Genomic DNA, 14493 nt, shown 5'->3' on the forward strand with positions numbered 1-14493 from the left:
TCTTCTCGATCGATGTGTCGGCTGTTTGATGGTGCAAGTTTGGAGCCTGTGATTAATCCAGCCCTCACTCAGTCCCTCCTTTGGTGGCAGTTTAGCACACATCCTTCAAGTCCTTCTAATGAGTCTTGGTATAATGTGTGAGACGCCCCCGCAGTGCATCTCCCGATGTACTCAATAATATACAGAGTCGAGTAGAGATCATCTGTGCCCTAGTGGCTTATGAGGGACCGCCTTCCCCATACCTGCCTCTCCCGGCCCCCAGATCGGCTCTGTCCGTTCTTCTCTTCAGCTTCCACTTCTCCAGCTGGCCGGAAGAGACTTGCGATCATCAATGGCCTCTGCCCCTGAGGCCACTGTCTTCATGCTCGAGTCTAAAGAGTCTAAATTGGGCCTCCCCGGAGGCTGGGAAGCTCCGGTTCCTGAATGTTCAAGCTAAACAGCCGTTAGAAATTGCTTTGGTTTTCAATTGCATGCCACTGCCACCCTACAAGCCTCAAGGAGAGACCCGGAGGTCTCGGTGATTAACATATATATATTTGGAGAAATTACTTGTGAAAGCTCAGCGCCCAGTTTCACCTTACAGGTTAGAAGCTACAGGGCCGCTGTACGACAAAGAACTAAAATTCCCCGTGGTTAGTCAGTCAACGGTATTTATCGAGCGCTTACAGTGTGCAGAGCACTGTACTATGTGCTTGGGAGTGTGCAGTACATCAGCGTTGGGAGGCACTTTCGCTGCCCACAAGGAGCTCACAGTCTAGCACCCGGGTTCTAAGCCAGGCTCCGCCACTTGTCTGCTGTGAGATCTTGGGCAAGTCACTTAACTTATCTGTGCCTCAGTTACCTCATCCGTAAAATTGGGATGAAGACCATCAGCCCCATGTGGGACAAGGCTGTGTCCAACCTGATGAGCTTGTATTTACCCCAGCGCTTATCACAGTGCTTGATACAGAATGCTAAACAAATACCATTATTATTATTAGAGTGGGAGACAGACATTAAAATAAACAAATAAACCAGCACTCTGTGCTTTCCAGTCAGGAGCTAGACAGGAGAATCAGATGAGGGATGAAATTTGGTAAAATTAAAAGCAAGAAAGCAAACTTGGTTTCCTTTCAGCACAAGGGTTGTATCATCTAGTTGCCTAAAGTTTAGGAGCAGATGTATAGTTTGGAATGTTCCATACATTGTTTTAAAATAAAGTTTACAACAAAATAACCATGTCACCTCTTGAAGCAGCAGCGGGGTTTACTACTTGGAGCAGAAATGCTTGGCGTGGGAGGAAGCTGGGACCCATCAGCACCAGCTGACATTCAGATCTCTCTGAGCCCTTTCCAGCAGTGATAGTGAGAAGGGAAAGGATCACTGAATATGGAAAAATCCTGAAGCCAGGACAAATTTCAGGCTCCAGTAGAAATTTAGTCTCTCACATCCCTTCCCTTGTGAAGTCCTCCTTAGTGTCTCCTAGATACCTGGCAGGTAAATTGTCTCTTTTCTGATGAAACGGTTATTTAGGTATTGGAGGGGGAAATCATCCAAGCCCCCAACCTATCCTGAGGTGAATTTTCTGAGTAGTTTCTTGCACCTGAACTAAATGTGCCCAGCTGCAAGCAGGCTAAATTTGCTAGTCAGATTTTTTGGAGTTCAGATTTTTACAATAACTTCGATTTGTTTATAGGTAATCAGTACTCCTCATAAATATCCATCCGTTCATCCTGAGACTCGCCATTGGACAGCTCTGACATTTGCTGTGTTGCATGGACATATTCCTGTAGTCCAGGTATTGCCGTACTTCCTATCTGCTGCTGATTTCATTTGACCTCTTACATTTCCTTCTGTCTGTAGCCAGTCCAGCATCTCTTTCCCCCGTTATGTGCATATTGGTTGATTGTGTGAAATCCAGTAGTCATAAGATGTCTATAATAGATTCAGAAAATATTTATGCATAGACCAATCTAACCCGGGTTTAATCGATATGAAATATAGCGCCCATAAAGGCACACAAATGGAAAAAGCAGCGAGCGAAGAAAAGCTCATCTTGTCTGCTCTTAAACTTGTTTTCCACTTCACATTTCTAATTAAAAATAGGCCAAACACGCATTGTCTCAGACCGTGTAAGAAATCCTGTGTTGGGGGTCTGGGTAGTGGAAGTGTCAGAACTGCATCCAACCCAAAAATAGTAGGGTCTGAAGATCGCTCATCGTACAGAGAACTGGCTCTTGAAGAGTATACTTGGAAGTCTCGTGGGGACACCGAGAAGACCAATGGTCAAGCTGTGACCTGGGGAGCTAAGTGTTGTCCTCCGGGTCTGGCCAGCCCACCCTCTCAAAACCTCCACCTTGAAATCAGAGGCATGGCCCCTTAGCTCCAGAAGCTCGGAGCAAAGGAAAACAAATGTCAGGCTGAACTGTCGGTGATAAATGAGGGCAGCTGCTGAATGATGTTTGTGATGCAAAGCAGGAAAAACTTGCAAAGAGCTTCTCACTGGCGGCAGATCCCAGTTTTTAATAGGTGTGGCAGAGAATGCCAATTTCAAATATTCTACTATCTGCTATCTTCAGGGGGATAGGGAGGCAGCAGGTCAAAGTACAGAATAGACATTTTATGTATTTGTTTGCATCTGGCAAAGGGGTAGTCAGCTTCTGGAGAGACCTAAGGCATCCTAAGCCTATATCCTCTTTGCCTTCTGATTCTGGGGGCCCCTAGAAGATGGGGGGGTGACATTTCTGTCCTTTTTGTGTGCTAATACTCCCTCCCCACCTTCCCCACACTCTCCAATTTAGTCATAGGGAACTATCAGTCTGATATCATTCTGAAATTTCCTCCAGCTTTCCCATTGCTCAGTGCTGTAGGGTGAACTGGCTTTTACTTGGATGTCCTGCACGTGTTTCTAAATGGCAGCTTTTCCTTCACAGCTCTTGCTGGATGCTGGGGCCAAGGTCGAAGGCTCTTTAGAACACGGTGAGGAAAACTATTCTGAAACCCCTTTACAACTTGCCGCTGCCGTAGGTAAGACGAAGAAGTCTTTTGGGGAAGGTTATCTCAGCTGACTAATCTGGTCGTGACATGATCTTACTTTAGCTGTACAGTCCTTTTTGTTAATTTTTAAAAAAAACAAACCCTTTTCTGGACCTACAGGAAATTTTGAACTGGTTAGCTTGCTGCTGGAACGAGGAGCTGACCCCATGATAGGAACAATGTACAGAAATGGAATTTCTACAACTCCACAGGGTGACATGAACTCTTTCAGCCAGGCCGCAGCACACGGACACAGGTAGGGTAGGGCAAGTCAAGAGGAAGGGTCCGGACCGCCCGGGTGAGACTGAATCATGGCTTTTAGAAGCGAATGCTCCTTTCCCGTCCAAAGTGAGCCAGGAGATGTTGGCGACCTCCAACCGCTTCCGGCCACGAGCCCAGCGTTAGTGGCCTAAACCGAGTTCTCTGGCCAGAAAGACCAACCTCTTGTAGCCTGACTTGTGGCTTCTCGACAACGGCGGTATCTCTGGCAAGAGTGGGCACACCTCGATTTCCCCCGGCACGCTTCAGTTGGAGCCGTTTTTGCCAGAGCGGTGGTTGTCAAGGAGAGAGCGGAACTGTGTGATAAGGCCTGGATGAGTGAGGTTATTTTTTTTCTAGGATCTCATATGAAATTTCAGTCATTGGAGGACTGCTTTTTCATAAACTAAAATCGGGGAGAATTAGAGGACAGGACCCTGGACCTCTAGACTCTTAGGCCTGGCTCAGCCTGTGGCTTACTGAAAAGCCTAGCGGGGTGGCGGGCGGAAGGAGCATTTAGCCTCAGCATCCCCATCTGTAAAATGGGGTCAATGACACTTTCCTGATTGTCAGTTTCAGGCGCCATTCATAGAGCAGGAGACCCTTGCTGACAACGGTCCTGTCCGAGTTTCAAGTGTGACCGAATGGCAGATGGAGCGATGTCCGATTGACATGGTTTTTAGGGTTGAACTATCCGCTTTCTTTGCCGAGGGTCACTTTTGGATGGTCAGTCTGCTAGGGGCCCCAACCTGCCCCCTGAGTTAGTTGCCCCTGGCCGAAGCAAAGCAGTTTCCATCTCTGAGTCTCTTCCTCTCTGTTGGGTTTGTGATTGACAGGAATGTGTTCCGCAAACTGCTTGCTCAGCCAGAGAAGGAGAAGAGTGATATCCTGTCCCTGGAGGAGATTCTGGCTGAGGGAAGTGACTTGGCGGAGACAGCCCCATCTCCGCTGTGTGCCAGCCGCAACAGCAAGGCAAAACTGAAAGCCCTGAAAGAGGCCATGTATCACAGCGCTGAACATGGATATGTGGATGTAACAATTGACATAAGGAGCATAGGTTAGTTCTGATATCCTCTCCATTTTGCCTCACGGGACTGGCAAGCTCTCAGCCCAGTGCCTGTCAGGTGGGAGGCCATCTTGGCTCTGAGCACACTAATCTGACAGCACACGATGATCTTTTCTGTGGGTGGAGGTGCCATGTTCCAGGCAAAATTCGTTAAATGTCAGCTCCACCTGGACCTCAGTCTCACATAGCATCACCCGAAGCAGAAAGGACCCATTCTCGGGCCACTGGATAACAAACATTTCCTGCCTCATCCAGCTACATAAATTGGTTGATAGGTGGCATGAGAGAACACATCAGACCTCTTTCTCACCCCGCCGCCCCCCGGCCCCGCATTGTGTGATTTAGAAAAGATGCAGTCAGTGAGGGTTAAGTGGGCGGGCCCCGGGCATGAGGTAGGTCATAATCCACCACATCTTCATTGTGCATTTGAGGAAATAAATTTCACTGAAATTCATCCTGTCCCTCTCTACCGGCTTAGTCGTAAGATCGCCGTTCTTCAGTCCCCAAGAAGGAAGCAGCAGACCGTCGGACCAAAATGGCGAGATGCAGCCTCGCAGCCTTAAGGAGTCGTGTTGCTGAATTGACCCGGGCTGCAAAAGTCTCCGAGAGTTTTCTTTATCGCTTTTCTCTTGAAATGAGCAGCTAGTTCTCTTTGGAATAATTTCTGTCTTCTGTTGTCACTGTTGAATGCAGGAGCACATGAGATTGGACTGAGAATTCATTTTACGTGATCTTGTGAGCTAAATGAATCTTGGAGTGAGATACTTTTATAAGCAATAGAAAGAGACCGTCTCTCATGCCTGAGCCCCCAAATGATAGGGCCCGATGTTGGGAAAAAGAAATTCTCACAATCACATTTTTGAGGTGTTTATTAAAGGGCAACAGAGCACCTGCATGAGGAAGCATTGTTTCATTGTTATGGAAAACCAAAATATTCCTCTTCTCCCTTCTCAGCCTAAGGAAGAGGGAGTGGGACCCAAGATGGACCATTAAAATCCTAACTTCTAATTTAAGTCCTCACCATCAGCCTCCTCTCTGATTTTGAGCAAGAAACAAATCTTTCCTTGCCTAGGTTTCCCTATCAGACAAAATGAGACCCAACAGTCATATCTGGTAAATGGCTGTAAAGAACCCATTGATGAGCGTGCTCTCAAGTACTAAATGCATCTTAGCAGTAAAGACGTAAACGTTCTGTCAAATGACAGTACTATTCCGTTGGATGGTAGCAGCTGTAATTGAATGAATTGAAGGATGAGTCCAAAGTGGAACTTCTGGACAATTATAACTGGGGGCTCCTCAGGTAGAGAGCATCTCTCTCTCGTGCTCAGAATTCTGTATTATGATGGGCGCTTAGTGAGCTTCAGTTGACAAGAAGATATTTTCCGTCTGTGTTTTGCTGTTTCCCCTCTCAGGCGTGCCGTGGACTCTGCATACGTGGCTCGAATCTTTGCGAATTTCCTTCCAGCAACACCGGAGACCTCTCATCCAGTGCTTGTTAAAGGAGTTTAAATCCATCCAGGAAGAAGAGTACACAGAGGAACTTATTACCCAGGGGCTGCCTTTGATGTTTGAGATATTGAAAGCCAGCAAGGTAGGACAGGTGCCTAGAAAGAGCACCTTTGGATCACCCTGTATGCAGAGCTAGAGTTGGAGCAGCTCTGCTTGTTCTCTGCCACCGATCTGAAAAGACAACAGAAGCAAAAGTAGTGCCTCGAAAGTAATATTAGCGATGCTGTTAATAATATCTGTGGTATTTGTTAAGTGCTTAGTACATGCCTAGCATTGTTCTAAGCACTAGGGCAGGTGCAAGGTAATCAGATCGGACACCATCCCTGTTCCACCTGGAGCTCACAGACTAAGAGGAAGCAGACTAGAGAAGCAGCGTGGCGCAGTGGAAAGAGCACGGGCTTTGGAGTCAGGGCTCATGAGTTCGAATCCCGGCTCTGCCACCTGCCAGCTGTGTGACTGTGGGCAAGTCACTTCACTTCTCTGGGCCTCAGTTCCCTCATCTGTAAAATGGGGATTAAGACTGTGAGCCCCATGTGGGACAACCTGATTTCCTTGTGTCTACCCCAGCGCTTAGAACAGTGCTCGGCACATAGTAAGCGCTTAACAAATACCAACATTAAGAGGAAGAACAGGTATTTTTGCCTGTCTTACAGAGGCGGAAACTGGGGCACAGAGAAGTTAAGTGCCTTGCTCAAGGGCACACAGCAGGCAAGTGGCAGAGCTGGGATTAGAACCCAAGTCTTCTGACTTCCAGGACCCTACTTTTTCCATTAGGCTAAGCAATTAAGCTTACTCAGTACAGAGGGAGAATGTTCACTTAGTGGCCCGAGGGGGAGGTGCTTTCCTAGCCTGTCTGACAGGGCTGTATTGTAAAGATTGGTGAATATCCATATCAAACAGAAGCTCCTTACCTCCGACTTTAAAGCACTTAATCACCTTGTCCCTTCCTACCATCCCTCCCTGATTTCCTATTTCAGTCCAGTCCGTTGGTTTCACTCCTCGAATGCCAACACCTCCTCACTGTAGCTCCCATCTCATTTATCTCGCCCACATCCTGCTTCTGGGCCTGGAATGCTCTCCCTCTTCATATCCGACACACAATCCATCTCTCCACCTTCAAAACCTTATTGAAGGCACACCTCCTTCAAGAGGCCTTCCTTGGCTAGGTCCTCATTTCCTCTTCTCCCACTCCCTTCTGCAGCACCCTCACCATTGGATTTGCACCTTTTTTTCACCCCTTCCTCATCCCCATAGCACTTACGTACATATCCATCATTTATTTATTTACCTGGATGTCTGTCTCCCCCTCTAGACTCTAAGCTTTCTGTGGGCAGGGAGCATTTCTACCAACTCCGCTATATTGTGCTCTCCCAAGTGCTTAGTACAGTGCTCTGCACATAGTAAGTGCCCAGTAAATACAATTAATTGATTGAGTGTGGGAGGCTGAAGTGGACATAGGAACATTAGATTTTTGCCAGGACCTCTCTTATTTCCCTCCTACCTATGGATCAGAGTGCTAAGTTTTCTCCTCACCTTCCCAGGGCTGCAATCCCTAGGAGGTCGGGTCACTAGGCAGGAAGGTGGGCTCCCTTCAAACACATTCACTCAGAATATGCTTCTCCCAGCCGGCCTGAACAAATCAAGCTCCTTGGCCCTTTCTCTTCTCTTGGATTAAGCTAGGGTATCTGGGCATGCTCTCTCTGCCCTTTGCCCCTGACTTGAAGCAGATGAATGATGCATGAAAAGCAATTTAGAGAGGCAGGAAGGAGAAAGCCTGAGGCCTTGGAAGGACTCAAAAGGAGATGACTCTTAAAGAACAAGAGCTAGGTTTTGGCTCTGAGAGTCTGGTGGAAGAAGTCAAGTGAGGTGAGTCGAGCACAAGAAAGTTTCACCTAAAAATCTAAGAAACCTTGAATCAAACCAAATATTTCTCTACTAGGGCATGCTAAAAATGACCCAGAAACACTTGGGTAATTGCTCTTTTTTCATTGGTCTGGGGCTCATTTTTTCGTGAATTTCATAATGACACTTGAGATTAATGTACTCCCAGAGCCCCCTGCATTGAAAGTAACTGTCTAGAGTAAGGCGTATGAATGTGTCTCATCATCAAGAAAGGAAAAGTCTTAGAATGTAATCCCCTGAAGGTCAGAGCTTTGTGTCTGATCTGTCCAGCTTGTGTGGTGAGCACTGAGGAAAGAAAAATCGGTGATTCAGTAATCTGCTAAGTGATTTGAAACCCAAAAGAATAAACTTTTTCTGTACTTTAAAGTAGATACTTGTTGTAGCTCTCCAGTGCTCTCTGAATCCTTGGCATTTCATTCATTCAGTCATGTTTATTGAGCACTTATTGTGTGCAGAGCACTGTGCTGAGCACTTGGGAGAGTACAAAATAACAATAAACAGACACATTCCCTGCCCACAGCAAGCTTACAGTCCAGAGGACTTTAAGCATTTAACAGTGGGGCAGTCAGAAGGTGGTGTGTGTGTGGAGGCAAGGAGGTTCGCTGGCTGAAAGCAAGGAGTGGACGAGTCAGGAGGCCTGGTCTCTCCTCTCAGCTCTGCCACGGTCTTGGGGACAGGTCTCTGTGCTTCAATTCCCTCATCCGTCAAGTGTAGATACTAACATTTACCCCTTTGTAGATCTCATGGAGCTTGAGACTAAAATAAAATTATATAGATTAAGAAAGTGTTTGCAAGTAAATGTGCTAGAGTAATACAAAGTGGTACTAACAAAGTTGTAACCATGGAGAATGAACATCCAAATCTTAGAAGTCTTCAGGTAAATTTTGACAAGCTTCAGTCCAAATGCTGAAGGTCCAATAATGGTGCCCAGTAAAGGAAAAATAAATGGAATGTTTGGGACTTAGATTCGGAAGTTGAGATCCTTTAAAAACACTGATTGACCAAGTTCACCAGGGGAGTAGAAGTGTTGTGTGTGTGGTGGCGGTGGGGCAGAGGGGAAGCAGGGCTTTGGGGCAAGGATTGGTTCCTGAAGGAAAGAGTTTATTCCGGGAAAGCAGCAAAAGCCATCCCTCCGAGCGATAGCACTATCAAAGATACTTGGTGGAATGGATCCTGAGGGGAAAGTTGAGGCAAATTGGGGAAGCAGCTTAGCCTAATGGATAGAGCATGGGCCTGGAGATCAGAAAGACATGGGTTCTGCTACCGGCTCGCCACATGTCTGCTGGGTGACCTTGGGCGAGTTACTTAACTTCTCTGCGCTTCACTTACCTCATCTGAAATATAGGGATTAATACTGAGCTCCACGTGGGACATGGATTGGGTCCAACCTGATTAGCCTATGTCTACACCAGTGCTTAGTCTAGTGCCAGGATATAGTAAGCACTTAACAAATCAACTGTTTAATATATAAAAATATTTTTTAAAAGTTCTTAAGAAAGGGAAGACTATCCACAGTTCTAGACTGAGCCACCCCTCACCTTGAAGCCATCTCTAGGAGAGATTGCTGATCCATCTAAGATCCAAATCGAGAGAAAAAATACTAGAATATGAACCAACTAGGAATCTTGTTTTATCAAACATTTCCTTCCATGCAACCTGTATCTGGGGGTGGATGCGCTGTCTTTTTACATTTCTCTGAGTAAAGATTGGGACTATAAAAATCTAGATATTTTTCTCCTGTCATATGTAACTTTGCCCCTAGGTCTCTCTTGAAAGCTTTTGGTGCCACATTATTCCTCGTCAAAAGACTGTAGTCTTTTGTCCCGAGGGACTCCTCTTTGCACCCAGACTCTGATGATAGCAAAATGGATAATGGAAAGCCATTTCGAATAAGCTTTTCCCGGGCCCAACTGCACCAATCCCATAATTCTGCCATTATCGGTCAGCATTTGACAGATAATGGTTGTATTTAACCCACTGTGTAGGTTAGTGACTGTCAACTCTACCAGCAATTACTCTTATTTTAGATAACTAACCCTGTAAGCATGGTTTGAGGACTAGATCATAGGTGTAGAATCAGGTGACAGATCCCAAAACTAACAGAAACTCTCCGTGCCTCAACTTCTCCATATATAAAAGAAGGTAAACAATTCATAGCATTTTAGGGCTAATAGGGACTGCGAGAGGTCATAACAACATGAGAGATACCAATGGTGCAGTCCAGTGTCCTATTAGACCCAGTGCCTGCATTCATTCAATCGTATTTATTGAGCGCTTACTGTGTGCAGAGCACTGTACTAAGCACTTGGAATATACAATTCAGCAACAGATAGAGGCAATCCCTGCCCAACAATGGGCTCACAGTCTAAACGACAGGCTCAAAGTCTAAACATTCAGTTGTTTATTCGGATTTGTCTCCTGCATCCAACAGAGATCACGGTATACAAAGCAAAAGGGTGTTGTGGTTTTCATCTCGACATCCATTCTAACGATGTCTCCGGACAGTTAACGTCCATCTCGCCCCCCAGATTTTTGAGGGCAGGGATCGTGTCTATTTATGCTGTTTTACTCTCATTCATTCAATAGTATTTATCGAGCGCTTACTATGTGCAGAGCACTCTCCCAAGTCCTTAGTACAGTGCTCGGCACTCAGTAAGCGTTCAGCGGATATGACTGATGGATTGATCTGTGTCTAGACTGCTAGGGCTAGGGGTGCCACCCTTCCACCAGGAGGACCTGTGTTTGAAATGTTGTAGCAGTGGTGATGGTTTGCTCTGAGCCATCCATACTCTTGCCTGAACAGAATTTCTCTGGGACCTCAAGAGTAACAGCCTACATACAGCAAGTAGTCCTGCTCCCTACTTCAATCTATCAGTGATATTTATTGAGCACTTTACGTGCCGAGCACTGTACTGAGCACTTGGGAGAGTGCAATACAACAGAATGAGCGGACCCGTTCCCCTCCCTTAACTGGCTTACAGTCTTCAGTTCTTTCCTAAACTATCATGGAGTGTGCCTTCATAAGGGTTGGGAATTCTTTTTCACTTTCTTGCGAAAAACTGGGGAAAAGCAGTCCCCCATCATGGATTGTCTCTTTTTATTGCTGAATTGTACTTTCCAAGCACTTAGTACAGTGCTCTGCACACAGTAAGCACTCAATAAATACGATTGAATGAAGGAAGGAAGGAATATATATCGGTCCTATTCAGATTTACTGTCTTTCTGATGAGGTGAGAAGGGAATTTTATCTATCCTATTTTTATTTTGCACTCTTCTTTTTTAAATGGAAAGACTATGAATTTTCCAGCCAAGTATCTGCAGAACTATGCATCCTGGTTCTCCTCGGGGGAGGCGGGGCAGGAGGTGGTTATGGTATTTGTTAAGTGCATACCAGGTGTCAAGCACTGTTGTAAGCATTGGAGTAAATACAAGTCAGTTGGGTGGGACCCAGTCCCTGTCCCACATGGACCTCACAGTCCAAGTAGGAGGGAAAACAGATAGTCAACCCCCATTTTACAGATGAGGCAGCTGAGGCACTGAGAAATGAAGTAACTTAACCAAGGTTACACAGCAGGCAATGGGCAGAGCCGGGTTTAGAACCTAGATCCTCTGACTTCCAGGCCCGTGCTCTTTCCACTAGGCCAAGCTGATTCTCTACTTCTCTGTTTGCCAGCACCGGCCATCTGGCACTTTGAGACATGCTAAATGCTGAACTCTGACAGTGTGCCATAGTTTCAGAGCCAGAATCACTTGATGCTAACCACGATTCGGTTCTGTGCCGCTGTATTCACCACCAAGCCTGTGACTAACCTCCCCTCAACCTGCGAGCACCTGGAATGGACCTGAACAGAGCCTATTGTCCACTCCCAGGTGCCCTCTTGGTCATCTGTCTGGAGTTTAAATTCCACCTGTGACTTTGGGACCTCAAGCACAGCTTGATTTAAAGACTCTTTCTGAGGCAAATCTTGGCTCTCTTCCCAGCCAACTGAGGAGGCCATTTGTGCCTCACCTTTGATTAATTTCAGTCTGCTACAGAAGGTCTTGGTCAAAGCACTAACAAAACCTTAATTGTAGTTCAGCTCATTCCCTCTGCTTCTGCTCTCCACCCCCTCCTCCCTCAGAAACCTTTATTCCCTCACTGTTTTTGACTGGTTAATTCCATTCAAACCACTGAACTGTGTAGGAGGACTCTAGGATTGAATCCGTTTGGGTGCTGCTGACAAAAGTAACTGATCTTGGAAAATCTGGTCTCGGCCTGCAGGAAGAATGTTGGAAACGGGTTCTCGCAAAACCCCATGGAGAGGAAAACTCGTGCAGTACTCGTTTCCCATGCCACGAGTTTACACTGTTTCATTTAGCATTGCAATGCACGTTATCCAGACAGGTTCTCATTGCTCAAAGAATGTTCCTTAATTATGTTATGGTGTAATAGAATGCCTAGCCTAATTAAAACGGGCACTCTGTTGGAACCTGAGCAGACTACTAGAGGGAGCTGATTCCAAAGGACAATTTGCTCCCACCCCCTTATACTAGCCTCTCTGGGAAAAGAGGGGAAAGGCTCTTGGAAGCACCCAACTGAACCCGGCAACTTTTTGTGAGCTCTGACAATGGACAAGCAACTTCACATAACTGTCACATATTCCACCAAGAGCCTGGTAGACGCTATCATCAGTCCCCCTTTTGTCCAAATCCACCCCAGAAGCGTCACTGAGATTCCAGTTGAAGCATTTTCATTTAATATGTCCTGGGGCATCCACAGAGTGCTAGGTTTAGCCTTAACAACTTTCGTTCTCAGTGGTTCTGGCCAGAATGGACAAAGGAAGAAAGGAAGAATTGACAGGGAGAATAAGTTTTAAAGGGGTGGAAGGTTAGGTTTATCTCACTTAAGACACTCAAGTTCATTTTTAAAAACCCTCTGAGAGAACAAGCCATCTTTTCTCAGTAATATCCAAAACAGGTTAAAAATCAAAACCATGAATACACTGATCCAGTCCTCTAATAATTGAAGAAATCCCAACAAGGATACTAAATGAATGTGCTAACACAATTCTTGTATCCTTGATTCTTGACCTTCATATATGGCTGGCTTGGAGCAGGTCCTCACGCCATTTGGTTTCGTATGAAGAAACAAGTGAAATGACTAAAGAGTGGTGTGAGGACGTTTATCCCATCTTGAAAATCTGTCTTGCTGAATTTGATTGGCCAAGTTCTGATGATGTCATTAACTGATGCTCCTTTTCTTCAGTAAGAACCCCAAGCCCCAAAGGTTATTGGAATGTATAACTTTGAGCCAGTTTCTGGATTGGAAAGCGTTCCTGGTATAAACCTTTTTACTACTCAGTTCCCTTTTTGGTCAAAAGCATGGGTAAATTCACGGATGACTATTAATCCAACCAGCTAACTCAAAAGGAAACCCCTTTAGCGGGGAGACTAGTGAATAAAAAATGACCAAAAAATAAGCGTCAGAAGGGGGAAAGAAGAGGAGCAAGATAAATGAATAATCAACAAACTGGGTAGTCGGATTTTGAGTAACCAAGAGTTAGCGGTCCTTCAAGATTGCATGGAAAAATTCATCCCTTTCTGAGAATCTAGATGACTCATCCTGTATTCCATATTCTAATTTATAAGAATGTTGAATCAGAGGGTATTTGTCTCATATTGATAGAAAGCACTAGCATTGTGTCAGGGAAACTGCCTAATGTAATTTAAAGAAATAAATGACAATTTCCAGAAAACTCTAAGTAGAAGAAATGAGAGAAAGGTGTGTTCAGGAACTAAATTGAATTTTCCATTCTGAGCTTCAACAAGAATCTGCTTTCAAATGGATATTAAATGACAAGGATGAAATCAGATGATTAAATTATGAAGGTATTAAGACCAGAGTGACAGAAACTATTTCTTAGAGCAGAATATTTTCAAGATGACATGCATGCATATTACTATGACTCTCTTTCAAATTGAAAATGGACAGGTTGAGGAATTTGGCTTATGTGCTACTGGAACCAAAATGAATTTTAACATTAAGGTGAAGAGGGTGTATTGTTTTTAATCTGTTCTTCTTGCCTTCATAAACAGTGGATACTGTGATATTCATATTGTTATTTCTTTGGCCAGTCCCTCTGAGTCCATCAGCCATGTGAATTTGGGGTGTTTTTTTTTTTTCTTAGAATGAAGTGATTAGTCAACAACTTGCAGTCATCTTCACACACTGTTATGGACCCTATCCCATCCCAAAGCTTATTGAAATCAAGCGCAAACAGACTTCACGTTTAGGTAAGTGACAGCTCAAACATTGCCCTCAATAGATGTTTGATAAATAGCTTTACTACTGGGTTTGCTATCGTGTTGGGTTTTTTTGCCCAGTATCTTGTGATTTGATGACAGAGGGAAATTCTGGGAAAAAAAGCAGCATCTCTAAGTAGATAGAGTCTGGGCCTGGGAGTCAGAAAGATCTGGGTTCTAGTTCTGGCTCTGCCACTTGTCTGCTGTGTGACCTAAGACAAGTCGCTCAACTTCTCTGTGCTTCATTTATCTCACCTGTTAAACGGAGATTAAGGTTGTGAGCCCCTGGTGGGATGTGGACTGTGTCCAACCTGATTATCTTGTACCTTACCCCAACATTTAGAACAAAAGTGCTTAACAAATACCATTTAACCGAATTTGAACCCATCCAGATGGTCCAGCATTTCTTGGGAGAATCCTGGCATTTTGGTTGTGATTTTTTTTTTCAGCCATCAGAATTG

At 45.1% G+C, this 14493-nt stretch overlaps 1 protein-coding gene across 2 annotated transcripts in view; it reads left to right on the forward strand.

Moving 5' to 3' along the window:
- The window catches only part of BTBD11 (BTB domain containing 11), a 267602-nt gene that overhangs the window by 237491 nt on the left and 15618 nt on the right, over positions 1–14493 (forward strand). For both annotated transcript variants that reach the window (XM_039914090.1, XM_029078674.1), the window contains exons 9-14: positions 1676–1777; positions 2913–3006; positions 3136–3271; positions 4110–4330; positions 5752–5930; positions 13918–14023. In XM_039914090.1, coding sequence (XP_039770024.1) covers positions 1676–1777; positions 2913–3006; positions 3136–3271; positions 4110–4330; positions 5752–5930; positions 13918–14023 — 838 coding nt within the window. The remainder of the gene's footprint in view (positions 1–1675; positions 1778–2912; positions 3007–3135; positions 3272–4109; positions 4331–5751; positions 5931–13917; positions 14024–14493) is intronic.

The sequence above is a fragment of the Ornithorhynchus anatinus genome, chromosome 14 (genome assembly GCF_004115215.2).
Source record: "Ornithorhynchus anatinus isolate Pmale09 chromosome 14, mOrnAna1.pri.v4, whole genome shotgun sequence".
Taxonomy (NCBI): domain Eukaryota; kingdom Metazoa; phylum Chordata; class Mammalia; order Monotremata; family Ornithorhynchidae; genus Ornithorhynchus; species Ornithorhynchus anatinus.